We start from the raw sequence: 16834 nt of genomic DNA on the forward strand, positions 1-16834 counted from the left end.
TAGAAATGGCACAATTAATAATTAGAATAAGTTTTTAAAAAACCTTACAGTTTGTTCATTAGCACCTGACACATATATTGTCCAATCAAAGCACCCGACACATATATTGTCCAATCAAAATTGACATGGTCAATTTTCACAGAAAAAGGAGATGTAGCAAATTAGTGTTCTTATGATGATAGAATATTTTCCTTTAAAACAATTTAAATTGTTTCTACCTACAATTTTATTGGAGTTTGTGTCATTTTCCAATCCAATCCAATCTCCTGAGCATGCTTGTAAAATATCTTTAACAAATGTATACGGGGGCAGCAATTTTCAAGAAGATCTAAATTGTGCTATCTTACTATATTAAGAAAATTTAATATGAATAAGTACATATACATACTTAAATGGACATTTGATCATAAAAATAGAACAAAAAAATCACATTAAACCTCACTTAAAAATACCATTGAAGTATACTATCTGAAAACAGACTTAAAAATACCATTGAAGTAAACTATCTGAAAACAGATCATTGAATATATTAGAACTTTTCTACTTTTAAGTTAATAAAACAAAAAACTTTTTGCATCTTCATTGTTTTGTGAAAATCAGTTGTTTGTGATTTATTTAGACATTACATTTCAATAAAAGTATAAAATAAAGGTCACATTGACCTACTTTTGATATGCTGAGTAACGAATAAATTCACAGTATGACAGAACACAAATGCATGCAACAAAATAAGTCTCTAATACCATACATTCAGAAATTTTCTGAAGTTTCTATGATTACAAAAAAATGCAACACAATATGGCTCCAATCATGAAAACATAATCTTATTTCCATACAAAATAATTTCAAACAAAATATGTATGCATCATTTCCTAAAATTTCAATAATTAATCTCTCCTTCATTTGCATTGTTCAACAATATCAATAATAAATTTCTTAACTTACAAAAGGTAATAAATTATCAGACATGTGCTGGCACATTTGTGAAGATGATCTCTTATAGTGCTTCAATAAAATGATACCCACTACCAGAGGGGTAAGCAATGTAACAAATAAAAGAAAGAAAAGTTATTTTTCTGATTAAAATACAGACCCTGAATCCAAACTACACTCACTAGTAACTGACATCGCTTCCTTCCCCTTTCTGTTTTAAAGAGCTTTCAGGATCCTCTGATTTTGTCCTAATGATACAGGCCTTCAAAAAGTTGATAGCAGGACTTTCATTGGTTGATATAAAAATTATCAGAACAGAAAGTAGAACCGAGTGAAGTCAGATACTTGTATGCAAAATGTGGACACTAGTTCTGTATTTTAGTGAGATCAGGAAAGGTTTAAACCATTATTTATTATTACAAGAATTACAGGCTTATATTGATTTATTGTATAACTTAAGTCTACATATGAGGGTGGAAAAAGGATACCACTTGACAAATAACAACAAATAAGGCCAGGGATTTCAATACATTTAATAAAACTTGTACATACAATACACAAAAATTATGTTTTAATGACATGAACCAAGAAATACAGGATAGTAGTCATTTCATAAACGGGTTTTTAACATAATAAATATAAAAATAAGTCCATGAAAATAAAACATTATATTTTCTTTCAAGAGAAACACAGCAATGATGGGTGGGAATGAAAAATCGTTCTGAAAATGCTATGAAGGAAAAACATATTAACACTTGTGGTATTTAGCTGAATCAAGTCTCCAAATGACCTTAGATCTGCTCCAATAACCTTCCGACATAGAGCAACAAACACTTTTTAATCATGACGTAATTTTTTTTTATTGTGATATCAAATATCACGAGAATCACGAGAACTTGTGTGATTTTAAGTAATGGTGAACAAATTTGCATACCTGTGTAAATACCTCTATTTGATGGAGTTAAGTTTTGAAGCCTAAAAAAAAAATTATCACAAGATCTTTACTAACAATACATACTGTAAGAACAAAAATCCTGAAAATGAGGTCAAGTGACCTTATTTTACATAATATAAATTTTAAAAAAGTACAAACAAATTAAAAAATCCTAAATATATGTTAAATACTATTTTATAAACTGCTGTGCACTAACTAAGGAATTGTACACTCCTTTCTTCGCTAAAAGAGTCTGGTGTGTACCACTTTCTACGATGGCGCCACTGTCCATTACAAAGATCACATCAGCATTCTGAATCGTAGAAAGACGATGGGCTATCACAATACATGTACGACCTTCTTGTGCTTTGTCTAATGCTTCTTGTACCAACTGAAAATAAAAATATGAAAGTATTCTTTATTTATATTATAAAAATTCATTTCATAAAGCCTAGATATCACTCTAATTATCATAATTTAATACAAACTTGCTACTTTGTAGATGTAGGATAAAAAGTAGCTACTACTTATAATATTAAGTAATAGCTTTTTTTTTAAATAATAATTGCTATTTTACGAAATTTTACTGACTGATAATTTCCTTTCTCAGCACAGTTGAGTGATATGAAAAATTATCGCTAGGACCTAAGGGTGCACTTTTTGCCTGTTGTCAATGAAATTAAAAACGTGGTCATTGAAAATTTACAGCTTTGTCATATGTGAAAGAGCGATAAACAGATTATCATTGGTCATCTCCACTTGATTGCTTTTTTCACTTTTGCTGTCAAGCAAGGAAATTAATCTAGTTGAGATGCTCAACAATAATCTATAAATATCGCAATGATTGTTTTTGCGATAATTTTCTATATGCTACTCAGGGCTTTTCCAGTACAATGTATGTGGGAGCGTAGGAAGGAACATATTATTTCTTGTTCTTCAATCTAGAGTGATATAGATTCTACCACTGCATCGAGTGTAATACGATATTTATATCCACTGGAGACAGTTAAATTTTCAAATTTAAAACGTGAGGCTTGCCTGAGTGTTTTAAATATTTAAAATTTAACTGTCGAGAGTGGATAAATATCGTATTACACTAGATTTGGTGGTGGAATCTGTTTCTCTAATGATTTTGTAACATTATGCAGGCAAACTTATTTCTTCTATTCGAATGATCTGCAAAAAGATGTGTTCTTTCTATGTGACGTCAACAGGCATGGTCGCCTTTTTCCATGCCGTCACAATAGGAAGTTCAGAGGAAAGCAAGAAAATTCGACGTCATAATCGGATTTTAACCAATAAAGTACTGAGATCAAACGAACCACACGTTGATTAAATTTCTTTTATACAATGGGTGCAGAAAGGGATAAATTTACGAAGAATTAGAGAAAGTTTCTTACATAATCATTTACTGTGGATTCATTTATTTTTTGTGGGTTGGGAAAACCTGCATTTTCTTGAAAAATTGATTTTGTGGTTTTGCCAAAGTCTGCATACTTGCCTATATACAAATTTTTCATTTATTGAACATGTAAATTCCTGGTTCACTTAAAACCATGAAACCCACAACAATTGGTATTTACCGAATAATAATTAATCCACAGTAGTTGATAGAAAATATTCATTAAGGTGGTACCAAACACCTTGGCCAAAATTAATTTGGCCATTTTAATTTTCATAAAATGTTGACAAAATATTTACTTTGAACCTTTAACAAACACTTCAAAATTTCAAAAAACTTGAACCACACATTTTCTCAGAAAATTTCATTGGATATATAACTCTTAGACAAATTCTTATTCTAATAATTGAGAAGCTTAATATTTCTTTAACAATGGAACGCGATTTCAACTTTCAGCTTTATTTTTACAGAGTTATCTCCCTGTAGCGTTATGTAACACTTTAAGTTCTGTTGGGGATTTTTTGGCAAAGAATTACTCAAACTTTAAATAAAAGGATTTTCCGAATACTTTGAACTAAAATGGCATTTAGAAATACAGTTAAAAGGAGAATGTCCAATGTTTTTAAACCACAGGATGTGCAATAATTATCTTTCTCTAGTTCTAAACCAATTTAAACTTTCCATGTCCACTTGATTAAACACTATTCCCTGAGTTTCTCTCCCTCATTTCCATGTTCCCTTATCCCTGTCCAACCCCTCACTAAATTACCTTTTCACTCTCTGAATCTAATGCTGATGTAGCCTCATCTAACAAGAGAATTTTGGGATTTCTAATCAAAGCTCTTGCTATGGCAACACGCTGCTTCTGTCCACCAGACAGTTGTGTCCCCTTCTCACCAACTATTGTGTCATAACCCTGGAATAAAAGATTAACATAACTTCAAAACTAAGGGTTCTCTATTAAATGTGAGATAAAATATAAATAAAAGTATGCATCAGTTAAACATTCATTAGACATCAAGCCACCAACATAAAATGACATATTTATGTCAACATTCAGTCTTCTACATCTAAATTTGTTTAGTCTCTGGTTGATAATTGTCTACTTGGCAATCATACTTTTTTATATAGATAATAGACCGTTGATTTTCCTGTTTAAATGGTTTTACACAAGTAATTTTTGGGGCCGTTTATAGCTTGCTGTTCGATGTGAGACTTGGCTCAGTTTTGAAGGTTGTACCTTGACCTATAATGGTTTACTTTTATTAATTGTGACTTGGATGGAGAGTTGTCTCACTGGCACTTATACCACAAATTCCTATATCTTAATCTTCTTATTTACATAGAAAGGTGAATTAATAGCTGTATGTAAACAATGCAATAAAAACTGAAGCCAGAATCCCTTGAAACGTAAACTTAACTGCGTCAGGATAAAAATGAAATTCTTTATACATAACTTAACATGTAAAGGAAAATTTTAGAAAAATCTGATAATATTGACTCATGGGGCTGTCATGAGACTTCATTCACATACCATTGGCTGACTAGTAATAAACTCATGAATATTAGCATCTCGAGCAGCAGCAATAACATCATCCATTCCTGCGGTTTCCTCCAGACCGTAAGCTATGTTGTCACTGATACTACAATTGAACAGGATCGGTTCTTGACTGACTACGCTAATAAATGACCTCATTTTGTGAAGATGTAGGTCTTTTATATCTATACCATCTATCATCTGTTGAAAAAAAATATTGAGTTATCTCCCCTATAACACAAGTGCTATGCAAATGCATGCAACATTTATCACAAGTGATACCTTTGAACTTGCTGACTATAATCTGACTGTTATGATTATAACACCTTGTTTTTACTTTTATTAATTCCATGAGACCATTAGAATCAATATTAAAGGTAGATAGTTATAAATTCACTTACACCTTTATCACTCATCTAACCAAGTACTAAAACTTACAGACCGAATAATTTTTGTTGAAATGAATGATTTTCCACCACCTATTAGAATCAATTTTAAGGGGAGATAAATACAAATTCACATTACTCTCTGTCACTTAACTTAACATCTACTAAAACTTAGACAATAATTTCTGTTCAAAGGAATGATTTTTCCCCAGCTTTTAGAACCTCTATAAAAGGAACATAATAAAATTCACTTTACTCTGTCATTCATCTTACTGTTTTTACTTACAGACAGAATAATTCATGTTGGACCGAGACAGATATTCCACCACCTATAAGAATCACTTATAAAGGGAGACAATTACAAATTCATTTTACCCTCTGACACTTTGTCTTCCTTTAAAGCTGTTATCCTAATGCTAGCAAGTTAAAGGTCTGGTTGACTTGCTTGCTTTATTTGTATAAATGTTTGCTGAAGCATTGTAATGAAGATTGACATCTGCTATCAATAGATCAGAAGTGGTTCAGCTTGTATATGTTAATCTTATAAATGCTATTGGAAGCTAAGCAATGTACAGTTGAAGTCCTGCTTACCTATCTATTGCAGATGTTAATCTTAATGACAATTCTTCAGCAAACATTTATTCCAACAAAGCAAGCAATCCAACCAAACCTTTAACTTGCTATAGCTACCATTAGGATAACAGCTTTAACAGAAACTATTCTGCCCATAAAATCAAGAAGGTAAATGATTTTGTAATTGTCTCCCTTAGCATTAGGATAACAGCTTTAAAAGAAGACAAATTTTGAATCTTATTCCCTGTCATTCCCACTGTTAATACTTACAATTTCTCCTGACTCAGGATCATAGAATCTCTGTAAAAGGGAGATAACTGTAGACTTGCCACACCCACTTTGTCCCACAAGAGCCACAGTCTGTCCTGGCTCCACCTTCATATTCACTCCCTTCAAGACCTTTACCTCTGGTCTAGTTGGGTAACAGAAATTGACATCTTTAAACTGTATCAAACCATCCACTTTTTGCTGAAACAGACATACAATTATGTATAAATTGATTCTCATTTGTATAAACATTTGTTTTCCCTATTTTCTAAATGGCAGTTGTTGTCTGCCCCTTTTCCGCATACCTTTTCAAATGGCAGTCTAAAATTGCTGCACTTCATCTCCTTCAAACCAAACTTGTAAAATCTTAAAATAAATAGGGCATAAAAAACTATGTGCACACGCAAGAAAGAACTTTGTATTTGATGAGATTATGTCAATATCTATAAATTTATTTTATTGATGCTTGGCTGTAAAAGACGTTTCTACAAATATAGATGGATATCTGCATTAATTCATTCTTTTTTTAATTTATTTGATGAATAAGGTGCATGATATGACATAAACAAAATCTTGTGTATTACATCAATCATTATTTGCTGTGTACTAATAGTACCCTTTATATTGGAAATCCGCAAAAAAAAGTTCCTCAAAACTTCCATGCAAAAATTTTAAAAGAATGCATTTTCAGAAATATAAAGTATACAACTTGTTTGAATTCAAGGTGAAAAATCTATGAATATTCAAAGAAAATAATTCAGATAATGAAGATATTCAGGAAACAATTAAATGCCCAAAAATTTTGCTATACATGAAAACAAACACTGAAAAATCCTGTCACATTATGCAAAAGAAAATACAAACCAGATAAGTTCCCCTTTTGGAGTATATATCTATAGATGGTACAGTGTCAAATGCTTTAAAAATTAATCCAGCTGCATGTTTGGCCTTTGAATACTCTGGCAGAAATGAGGATGATTGTCCAATCACCATGGCAGTGAAGGCTATGGCAAAGAACACTCTGTAAAAGAAAATGAAACACTGTAAATATATCATTATTTGTTGAATACCAATTTTCGTTACTTTCGTTAGAACAGGTGAACCACGAAATAAAATGTTCAACCAATAACAAATTTTCTATAGGCTTATATGCAGACTTCAGCAAAACCACTAAATTAATTATCCACCAACATGGAAGTTTCTCGTAATTAACAAAAATTGGTACCCACGAAAAGAAATGAATCCACATGCAGTATTTTGTTTAAACATTTTTTTTAATTTTTCATAGGTGCTCAAATCACATTATACAATAGAAATACAAGAATTTAGACAAAGAAGAAGTTTTATAAATCCATCTCCCTTAAAGAAATGATTACTGTGGAATTATTATTATCCTTAGGATATCAATAAACAATTATGGTGAATCTCGTTGGTAATTTGGTACGCATAAATCAAGATTTTAATCTTCAGTGAAATACACATTATATATTTATATGCAAACTTTGTCAATCCTAGAATATTGGTTATCAGGGAAATAAATGAAAACCAATATATAATAATTGAAAAAATATCAGACTATAGCAAAAACATGGTGTTACTTGATTTATATCACTTGACTGGGTTGGGTTTCACAGGTTCGCTCAATATAGACCAGTCCTTCAATAGACAGCTGTTTTGTGATAAACACATCAATGAAGACCTTTCAATTATGGTCATTGATCCGATTTAAACACTATATGGAATAAAGGGTAAAGAATATTTACCTAATCAGGAACAGATATCATGACATGGTTTATAACAAAGTTTCTGGGGAACTTCTGATATACTTTGACTGGACAGTACCAGGGCTTTAACATTTATTCATTTTTTTCCCTTATTTGTTCAGCATACTAAGATGACATTGATAAATAATACAATTATACACATACTAAGAACTACATGTCAAAACTTTTCTGATCTCTTAAATGACGTAAAATGTTGTTAAAGAATCACTTAAAGTCTAGATAAATTATAAGAAAAATAAATTTACAGATATTATGGCTATTTTAATCTTATTTCGTGGTTCTGTAACACATTTAATTGTTAAATAATCAATGTAATCAATATGTTGTATAAAATTAAACTTAATTAATTATAACAGTCATTATTTATCAGCTGAGGGGGTCGGTGCATTTTAAGGGGGGGGGGGGGGTCATTGCCAAAAATATCATACCACTGGGGGGGGGGGGGGGTTACCATCAAAAAATATTTTAACTAGGGGGGGTCACTCAATAAAGGTTTTTATATCTGACTTGTATATAAATTGTTGACAAAATTAAAGTGAGTGTGCGATCTGTGAAATAATGTCTGTTTATTAAATCTTTGATAGCGTAAACTGTAAAGCACCATGCAGCAGGATATGCCTAATTTCTCAAGGGCAGTGAATCTGATCACTCCTTATCACAGCTGTGTAAATTTACAATCAATAAATTAACAACTCTATGAAACGTTTCTCCTTAGTTTTGACCACAGGAAACAGTGAGTTGGAAAGGTTTCTGGACATGCATAATTAACTTTCTATAGTCATGATAGTGTTTAAATCATTTTGATGTGATTCTTGAGATGAAATGGGTGTGTATATATAATTATTTTGATGAAAGCAAGGATGCATGTTAGTTATATGTCCGTCACGTGGTAATAGGTATACTTATTTTATGAAATTATTACAAAGATATCGAATAAGAATAAAAGATGATCTCGATATTATAGGTATTTCCCTTCTGTTTTCTTTAATTTTTAAGGTAATATTTTTCTATTTGTTAGTATTTTTTGCCCTTTTCTCCTTTTATTCATACTAGAACACACCCGCGAAATCGCGAGCATTCAGAGCGTAGTTTAAAGTATCAGTATGTAAAGTGTTGTTGGAAGAATTTTGTTAAATACAGAATGACTGGAGAAGTTCAGCAAAAGTATCATAAGTCATAGGTTATTGGGGACAGGAAAATGTTTTTTTTTACCCTCCACCTTTATTTCCAAAGTTCTCAATTTTTGGTTTTCTATGAACTTCAATATGAACATACATTTAGTATGTTATGAACATTTATTTAAGTAAGGAGCCTGTAATTCAGTGGTTGTCGTTTGTTTATGTGTTACATATTTGTTTTTCGTTCATTTTTTGTACATAAATAAGGCCGCTAGTTTTCTCGTTTGCATTGTTTTACATTGTCATTTCGGGACCTTTTGAAGCTGAGTATGCGGTATGGGCTTTGCTCTTTGTTGAAGGCCGTACGGTAACCTATAATTGTTAAATTCTGTGTCATTTTGGTCTCTTGTGGAGAGTTGTCTCAACATGGCAATCATACCACATCTTCTTTCTATTTTTGTAATCAATGAATTTTGTAAAAGATTTAATGACTGGAGAATTTAAGAAAAAGTATCAAAAGTTCACATGAATAATTTTAGCGCTTATCTGTATATTATGAACATTCATTACTATATAAATAACGCGTATTTAGTTTCAATTCTAAGTTTACTAATCGATCCATGGTGATCATTGATATAGTATACAGACCCTCTCTATTTAATAAACTCTGTGACTGCCGTGGATAGTAAACTTGAAAACGATAGCAGATAAAATTCTGAAAATACACTTTATTCGTAGTATATATGTATGTTCAAAGTATAGGGAAAACGGTACTATTTATTCTGCCATAGGCGACAATATTAACATTTTCTAAATTTACAACTTTTTAAGATAAAAACCTGGATAAAACAGTTATATATTGTGTTAGTACTTTATTATTGTGTTTTAAAAATTAAAGCCAAATAGTATCATGACCAACTTCCAACGGAGCTTGTTTATGTTATCCATGCCCACCGTCATTTTGCACCAAATTTGTGAAATTTTGCAAGTCTTTTCAAATAATTCTCTAGAAAATATTTCAATAGGTTTCAAAATTTATGTTGTAAATATACACACTGCAGTTGTTCATAGATAAATAAAAAATATATTGTACCCTTACATCCAATCACAGCGCTCCTAATTTGACTTCCTTCACCTGCCTTGGGTACACAAAAGGCCAACCTAATGCTGGGAAAATTAAATACTACCGTTTTCCCTATACAGTAAAACGCAAACCGGAAGTCTAATCTGACTTAAAATTTCGTACAATGACGGGACAATACCCGGATGCCTTTTTTCTCGGTTTTCTCCTAAAATAACTCAATCTGAATAATCATATGAATGGATGACAAATGCGACTATGCACTGTACCTATATGACACAGAGGCGTGTTGATTAATTTATTGTGGAAAGAAGAGAAGCGACACCAAAAATGAGGTCTTCTCGTTTAAAAGTATAGAAGATTTGAACACCAGTGTTCTCTGTTCTTTTTTTAATTTTTTTTTTTGTCCATTTTTCTGTAAATTTTATCCATTCTCCGATATTCTTTCCTATCCAGATTTCAGACCTTAATAAAAAAAAATACTTGATGTGCACCCTGGTATTCACACACAATAAACAATACACAATATGGTTTGGAAAAAGAACAAATATATTCAGCTGGAGCCCCTAAATAAAAATGTGTACTTGTTCAGAGAAAATTGATAACACACTAAACTCTTAAAACATACATCTGTACAAAACAGCTTGGTTGTTTGGTTGTATATTTCTTTATCTCAAATAAATCATTTACATATTTAATCAAGAAAGGACAATAACCATTTAATCCGTGTTATTTTATTTGCACTTCCTAAATCATTTGTACATTGGAATCCTGAACACCCCCCCCCCCCCCCCCTTCAAAACTAGATGTTTTAAAGTTCAAAGGATAAAAAAAATAAGATACAAGGACCTGTGACTGGGATTAAAATAACAGTCAGTATTGAAAGTTTATCTACCAGTATACTGATAAAATTTGTAGAATTATAGGTTGGGCCAGGATTTTTTAATTTGTTGGTTTACGGATCCGCCGACCCGATTTTGCCGATTTCCAGAATTCCAGAATAAAAATAAAATTGACTTTTCATGCTTTTTTATTCCTGCCGATCCTAACAAATGCATTATCCCTGCAAATAATTAAAATAGTCTTTTTTTATGAAATGAAATGCATTAATCACTAACTAAATAGATAACACTTTCTGTTGTGAAAAAAACAAACTTCCAGTTTACGTTTCTAAAAATAGACAAATGAATTTTAACTGACCTTGAAATGTTGTTTGCGCAAATAATTTTACGGAACGAAACCTGTGTTTAAAACCTATTACACCATAAATTCGTTTCGCTTATTTGTCAACAGTCCGTAAGATGCATCATCTCATAGAAATAGACTTGCCCAAATGTGGACAGGTTGAAGACATCAAGTTAAAGTACTGAATATTAACAAATCATTTGGAATTTTCTTGTTTCATAGATAATAAAAAAAAATATCGTCCATTTGGATAAAAAAAAATGAATGCATGACAACAGATTAACCCGATATTCTCGCTTTTCCAGTGGACGAGTCTATTACGTTTTTGACACGTGTGTTGAAACTTATTTTCGTATGACGTTTTTACATTTTTTTTCTTAATCAGTTTTCGTGCTTGAAGATCATCATTCTGGAATAGAGCTACGCCAATCTGTTTTTCTTGTTTGTGAAATTTAATTTCATCTTTGTCTGTGCACACACCCCCCTTTTTTTACGGAAAATTATTCTAGACAATGTCATGCGATGTTTATGACAGCTGAGCAATAATATTTCATCGAACTAAAATTAAAGAAATGATGACAAAAAAGCAATGCAATATATTCATATTTTACCACGGGTGTGTACTCAAAGCGTTTGAAGGACGTCATGTTAGAATAAATTAATAATTTGGAACATACAATTTTCTGTATATTTTTTTCTATTTTTCTACATGCACGTGTCAGATATTCCTTTTTGAAAAAAAAACAAGAAGAAAAGCTGTTTGTTATACTCAGAGCTTCTCAAAGCCGGTTACTATGTAGCTGGTCATCATCTCCTCAACGCAACTGGGAATTCTTTCTTTTTTTTTTGGGGGGGGGGGGGTCAAACTTTTGAAATTATGTTCTTAGGGGGGGTCATTATGTGGTTTTATAAAATAATAAATTTTATATTGAAAATTTGAACCGACCCCCTCAGCTGATAAATAATGACCATTCCCTAATTGTACTGCTCAAATTATTGAGCTTCATAATTGACAATAAGACTGTATTGTATTGTTGCATTCAGCATATATAATGTGGATTCATTATCATTACTGGGATACTAATCTAAATGGATTTCATGGGTAAAGTGAACCCACAAATTTAAATATTCAACGAAATACAAATCTTATACAGGCTTGTGTGCAAACTTTTGCAAAACCACAAAATCAAATATCTATGAAATTTATGATTTTCCCTCAATCCACAAAAAAACTGGTACCCATGAAAATAATTGATTCCACAGTATCTGTATGATAAATAGTTTATTGCTAAATTATATGAAAGTTCTTTTCTAAGATTTTTTAAGATAATAGACAAAATTTGCATTTACCCTTTGGATCAGGTTATCTAACTAGAGGGTCCAAGGACCCTGTGTCGCTCACCTGATATTTTTATTTACAATTGATGCATGATAAATGCAACTGTTGTACTGTCCTTTAGTTTCAGAGATATATTACTAAAAAGTGCATTTGAAACCTGTTTTATTTCAGCCATGTGGGCAGGCAGGGTCATCATACACAGTGGTCCCTGGATATCTTAGTGGTGATTTAAACCAAGTTTGTTTAAATTTGACAGTTGTTTCAAGGGAGAATTTTGTAAAATTTATCTAACGAGAAATGCAAAGTAATGAGAAAGTTGTGAAGTTGTTTTGTTGTTGCGCAACCCCCTGCTCCCCCTTTGCCAAAAAATACAAAAAGGTAATAAAAAATTATCATATAAGGGCAATCTATCCTATTAATGATTTCTGCAAAATTCAGTTGATTGTGCAAGGGTTGTATAGCCAGCTGAGGTCGTTAAAAACTCTCTTTTGTTGTTGCAGATAGATCTTGACCTGATAAACAATTTTACCACATGTCAGATTTGCTCTAAATGCTTTGGTTTTTGAGTGATAAGCCAAAAACTGCATTTTACCCCTATGTTCTATTTTTAGCCATGGCGGCCATCTTGGTTGGTTGGGCGGGTCATCGGACACAATTTTTAAACTAGATACCCGAATGATGATTGTGGACAAGTTTGGTTTAATTTGGCCCATTAGTTTCAGAGGAGAAGATTTTTGTAAAAGCTAACTAAGATTTACGAAAAAATGGTTAAAAATTGACTATAAAGGGCAATAACTCCTAAAGGGGTCAACAAACCATTTTGGTCATGTTGACTTATTTGTAGATCTTACTTTGCTGAACATTTTTGCTGTTACAGTTTATCTCTATCTATAATAATATTCAAGATAATAACCAAAAACAGCAAAATTTCCTTAAAATTACCAATTCAGGGGCAGCAACCTATCAACGGGTTGTCCGATTCATCTCAAAATTTCAGGGCAGATAGATCTTGACCTGATTAACAATTTTACCCCATGTCAGATTTGCTCTAAATGCTTTGGTTTTTGAGTTATAAGCCAAAAACTGCATTTTACCCCAATGTTCTATTTTTAGCCATGGCGGCCATCTTGGTTGGTTGGCCGGGTCACCGGACACAATTTTTAAACTAGATACCCCAATGATGATTGTGGCCAAGTTTGGTAAAAATTGGCCCAGTAGTTTCAGAGGAGAAGATTTTTGTAAAAGCTAACGACGGACGACGACGACGACGACGACGACGACGACGGACGACGGACGACGGACGACGGACGCCAAGTGATGAGAAAAGCTCACTTGGCCCTTCGGGCCAGGTGAGCTAAAAAAGAAATGTGAATTGATGACCATTTTTCACAATAATAAAAACCTCACAATAATTTCTGAATTTACAGTAACCTACAGCATTACGGTTTTACAAGAAAAATAAACAGCTGCGCCATGTGTGGAAGTTTTATGCCATAATCATAAATAGTTTCTGAGAAAGTTTTAAGCAATAACCATATATTGTTTTTGAGACACGGCGGGACATGTGAAACCCCCAACCCTGTTTTTTTTATTACAAAAAACTAAATATCACTAAAATAAAATTTTGAATCAAAACCAAAAAGTATACAGATCTTTAGATTAATATAACAAAGAAGTGTGTAAAGTTTTAAGCAATAATCATAAATCATTTTTGAGATACGGCGCGACATGTAAAAAAACCCTCCCCCTTTTTTACAAAATACTTAATAACTCAAAAATGAAATTTTGAATCATCACCAAAAAGTATACAGATATTAAGATTAACATAACTAAGAAGTGTTTATAAATTTAAGCCATAATCAAGAATCGTTTTTGAGATACGGTGCGACATGTGAAAAAAAACACACCCCTGTTTTAGTTACAAAGTGCCGTAACTCAAAAAGTTTTAATCTTGTTTTCACTAAAAAGTATACAGATCAATTGACCATCATAAGAAACAACTATGTTAAGTTTCATGAAATTTGGATAAGTTGTTCTCAAGTTACGGTGCGACATGTTTACGCCGGACAGACGGACAGACGGACAGACAGACGGACAGACAGACAGACGGACAGACAGACAGACAGACGGACACCGGACATTTGTATACCATAATACGTCCCGTCAAAATTTTGACAGGCGTATAAAAATATGGTAGACAGCCACCAATAACAATTTTTGGATCACTTATGTCCTAGCATGGGACAGGAACACAAAGAACATGAAGCAGGTTCAATGGTTGGCTTAACCATTTCATACTTATACAAGAATGTGTCCATAGAAGACAGATGCCCCCATCCGCACTACCATTTTCTATATTCAGTGGACCGTGAAAATAAGGTAAAAACTCAAATTTGGCATTAAAATTAGAAAGATCATATCATAGGGAAAATGTGTACCTAGTTTCAAGTTGATTGGACTTCAACTTCATCAAAAGCTACTTAGACCAAAAACTTTAACCTGAAGCGGGACAAACAAACAAACGAACGAACAAATGAACAAACAGACAGACGAACGGAAGCACAGACCAGAAAACATAATGCCCATAAATGGGGCATAATAACACAGTGACTTTGGTACTTTATTATGCCATTTGTGGATGTACTAACTTGAACACATTATCAGCAGTCATTTCTCCTATCTCCACTTGCCATGCACCAAATCTAAAGGCACCAGCATAGGTCATGAAGATAACACCTTGTCCTAAACCAAATGCTATTCCATACCAGTGGGCTTGCTTTATCATGGATCTGTAAAATAAACAAGTTACAATGAATGACAGCTATTATCTTTTGGAATTTCTGACCAGTTGGTTAAGTAATTTATTAATAACTTCTAAAGTTGAAGACAATAGTTGCTAATTTTGACTTCCAAGAGAGATTGAGAATTAGGGTCAGTTTAAGGTGGTACCCAACACCTTGACTCATATTAATTTGACTCGTTTAATTTTCATATAATTTTGACAAAATGTTTACTTTATACCTTTTACAAAAATATAAAAATTTCAAAATATTTCAAACAACCACTTTACAGGCATGGGGTAATCGTAATCAGTAATCGTAATCAGCTGTAATCGATTACATTTTGCAGTGTTATCCTATGTAATCAGTAATCATAATGTAATCGATTACATTGCAAAAAACAGGTGTAATCATGATTACTTTTAGATTACTTTAAGATAACACTCATATGATTACTTGCTGATTACAAATCTTATATAAATATATGAAGCAGTTTTTGATAGACAAGATGAAAATAAGAAAATGTAAAGCTTGAATGAAAAAAAATCATGAAACTAGTATTCACAATGATGGAACCTTGTTTAATGTGATAAATTGTATCATCTATATAACAAATCTGTATAACCAAGTGTTTTATTTTGTGAACAATTTACTAAAGGAAAATGCCTCTCAAATATTTTGTTGTGAGATTGAGCTCATATGATACACCAATATGCCTTGAAAGTATTTATTTCCTTGATTGGAAACATCTGATATTAACTCCAATTTCATATTTATAAGTTTACCCAATATTTTTACATAACTGCATTGAAATTCAAATGCAGAAAACATTTAGTTCCAACTTGACTTTGATGGTCGACATAAATATATGAGCCAACTTAATTTAAAATGGAAGTTAAAACCAGATTTCATTTATTGACAAATTGAATAAATGTTGTTTTACATAAATTAGTGTATAATATGTGCTTTCTAATTTTTATTCTCTATTAACTTTGAGCCTTACGGCTCATCAGTAAATACAAGAACATGTACAGTGTATACATATGGCATAATATTACAAACAATATGCATAGTAAACAATAGGTGACGTTAGAAGTTTCATCAATACAAAACATCTTTTATTACAATAAACTGTTCCATACTTAAAATTTAACTTAAAAGAGAAATGTATATACTTTCCAAAGTTACAAAGCTGTTTTGTGTTTTCACCTAATAATTTTGTTAATTAGATCAAGTATTAAAAATTTTCAAACAAATAATGACAATCAACCACTTTTAACTTTATTGATATTGTTATTAAGACAATAAAATTTCAATACCCAAGCTCACCTATTGTTTGTTAAAAAAATTGAAGTGGTGATTAACACCTGTAAAAACATTAATGGATGTGTCAATTATGTCCCAACAGACAATAAAACTATACTTAATTAATTTTTCCTTATTTGTTCCGTTTTTTTGTTAATTAGGCAGTTGCCTGAGTTGGTTAAAATTTGTAGAAAAAAAATAAAGTTTAAT

At 31.8% G+C, this 16834-nt stretch overlaps 1 protein-coding gene across 1 annotated transcript in view; it reads right to left on the bottom strand.

The window, feature by feature from the left end:
* Positions 1-1453: 1453 nt before the first annotated feature.
* Positions 1454-16834, bottom strand: part of LOC143056874 (ATP-dependent translocase ABCB1-like) — a 67409-nt gene continuing 52028 nt past the window's right edge. The window contains exons 24-29 of the mRNA XM_076230052.1: positions 15188-15328; positions 6897-7053; positions 6036-6233; positions 4804-5007; positions 4039-4185; positions 1454-2258 (exon numbers count right to left, since the gene is read on the bottom strand). Of these exons, the coding sequence (XP_076086167.1) occupies positions 2058-2258; positions 4039-4185; positions 4804-5007; positions 6036-6233; positions 6897-7053; positions 15188-15328 (1048 nt within the window). The 3' untranslated portion in view covers positions 1454-2057. The remainder of the gene's footprint in view (positions 2259-4038; positions 4186-4803; positions 5008-6035; positions 6234-6896; positions 7054-15187; positions 15329-16834) is intronic.

The sequence above is a fragment of the Mytilus galloprovincialis genome, chromosome 13, assembly GCF_965363235.1.
Source record: "Mytilus galloprovincialis chromosome 13, xbMytGall1.hap1.1, whole genome shotgun sequence".
Taxonomy (NCBI): domain Eukaryota; kingdom Metazoa; phylum Mollusca; class Bivalvia; order Mytilida; family Mytilidae; genus Mytilus; species Mytilus galloprovincialis.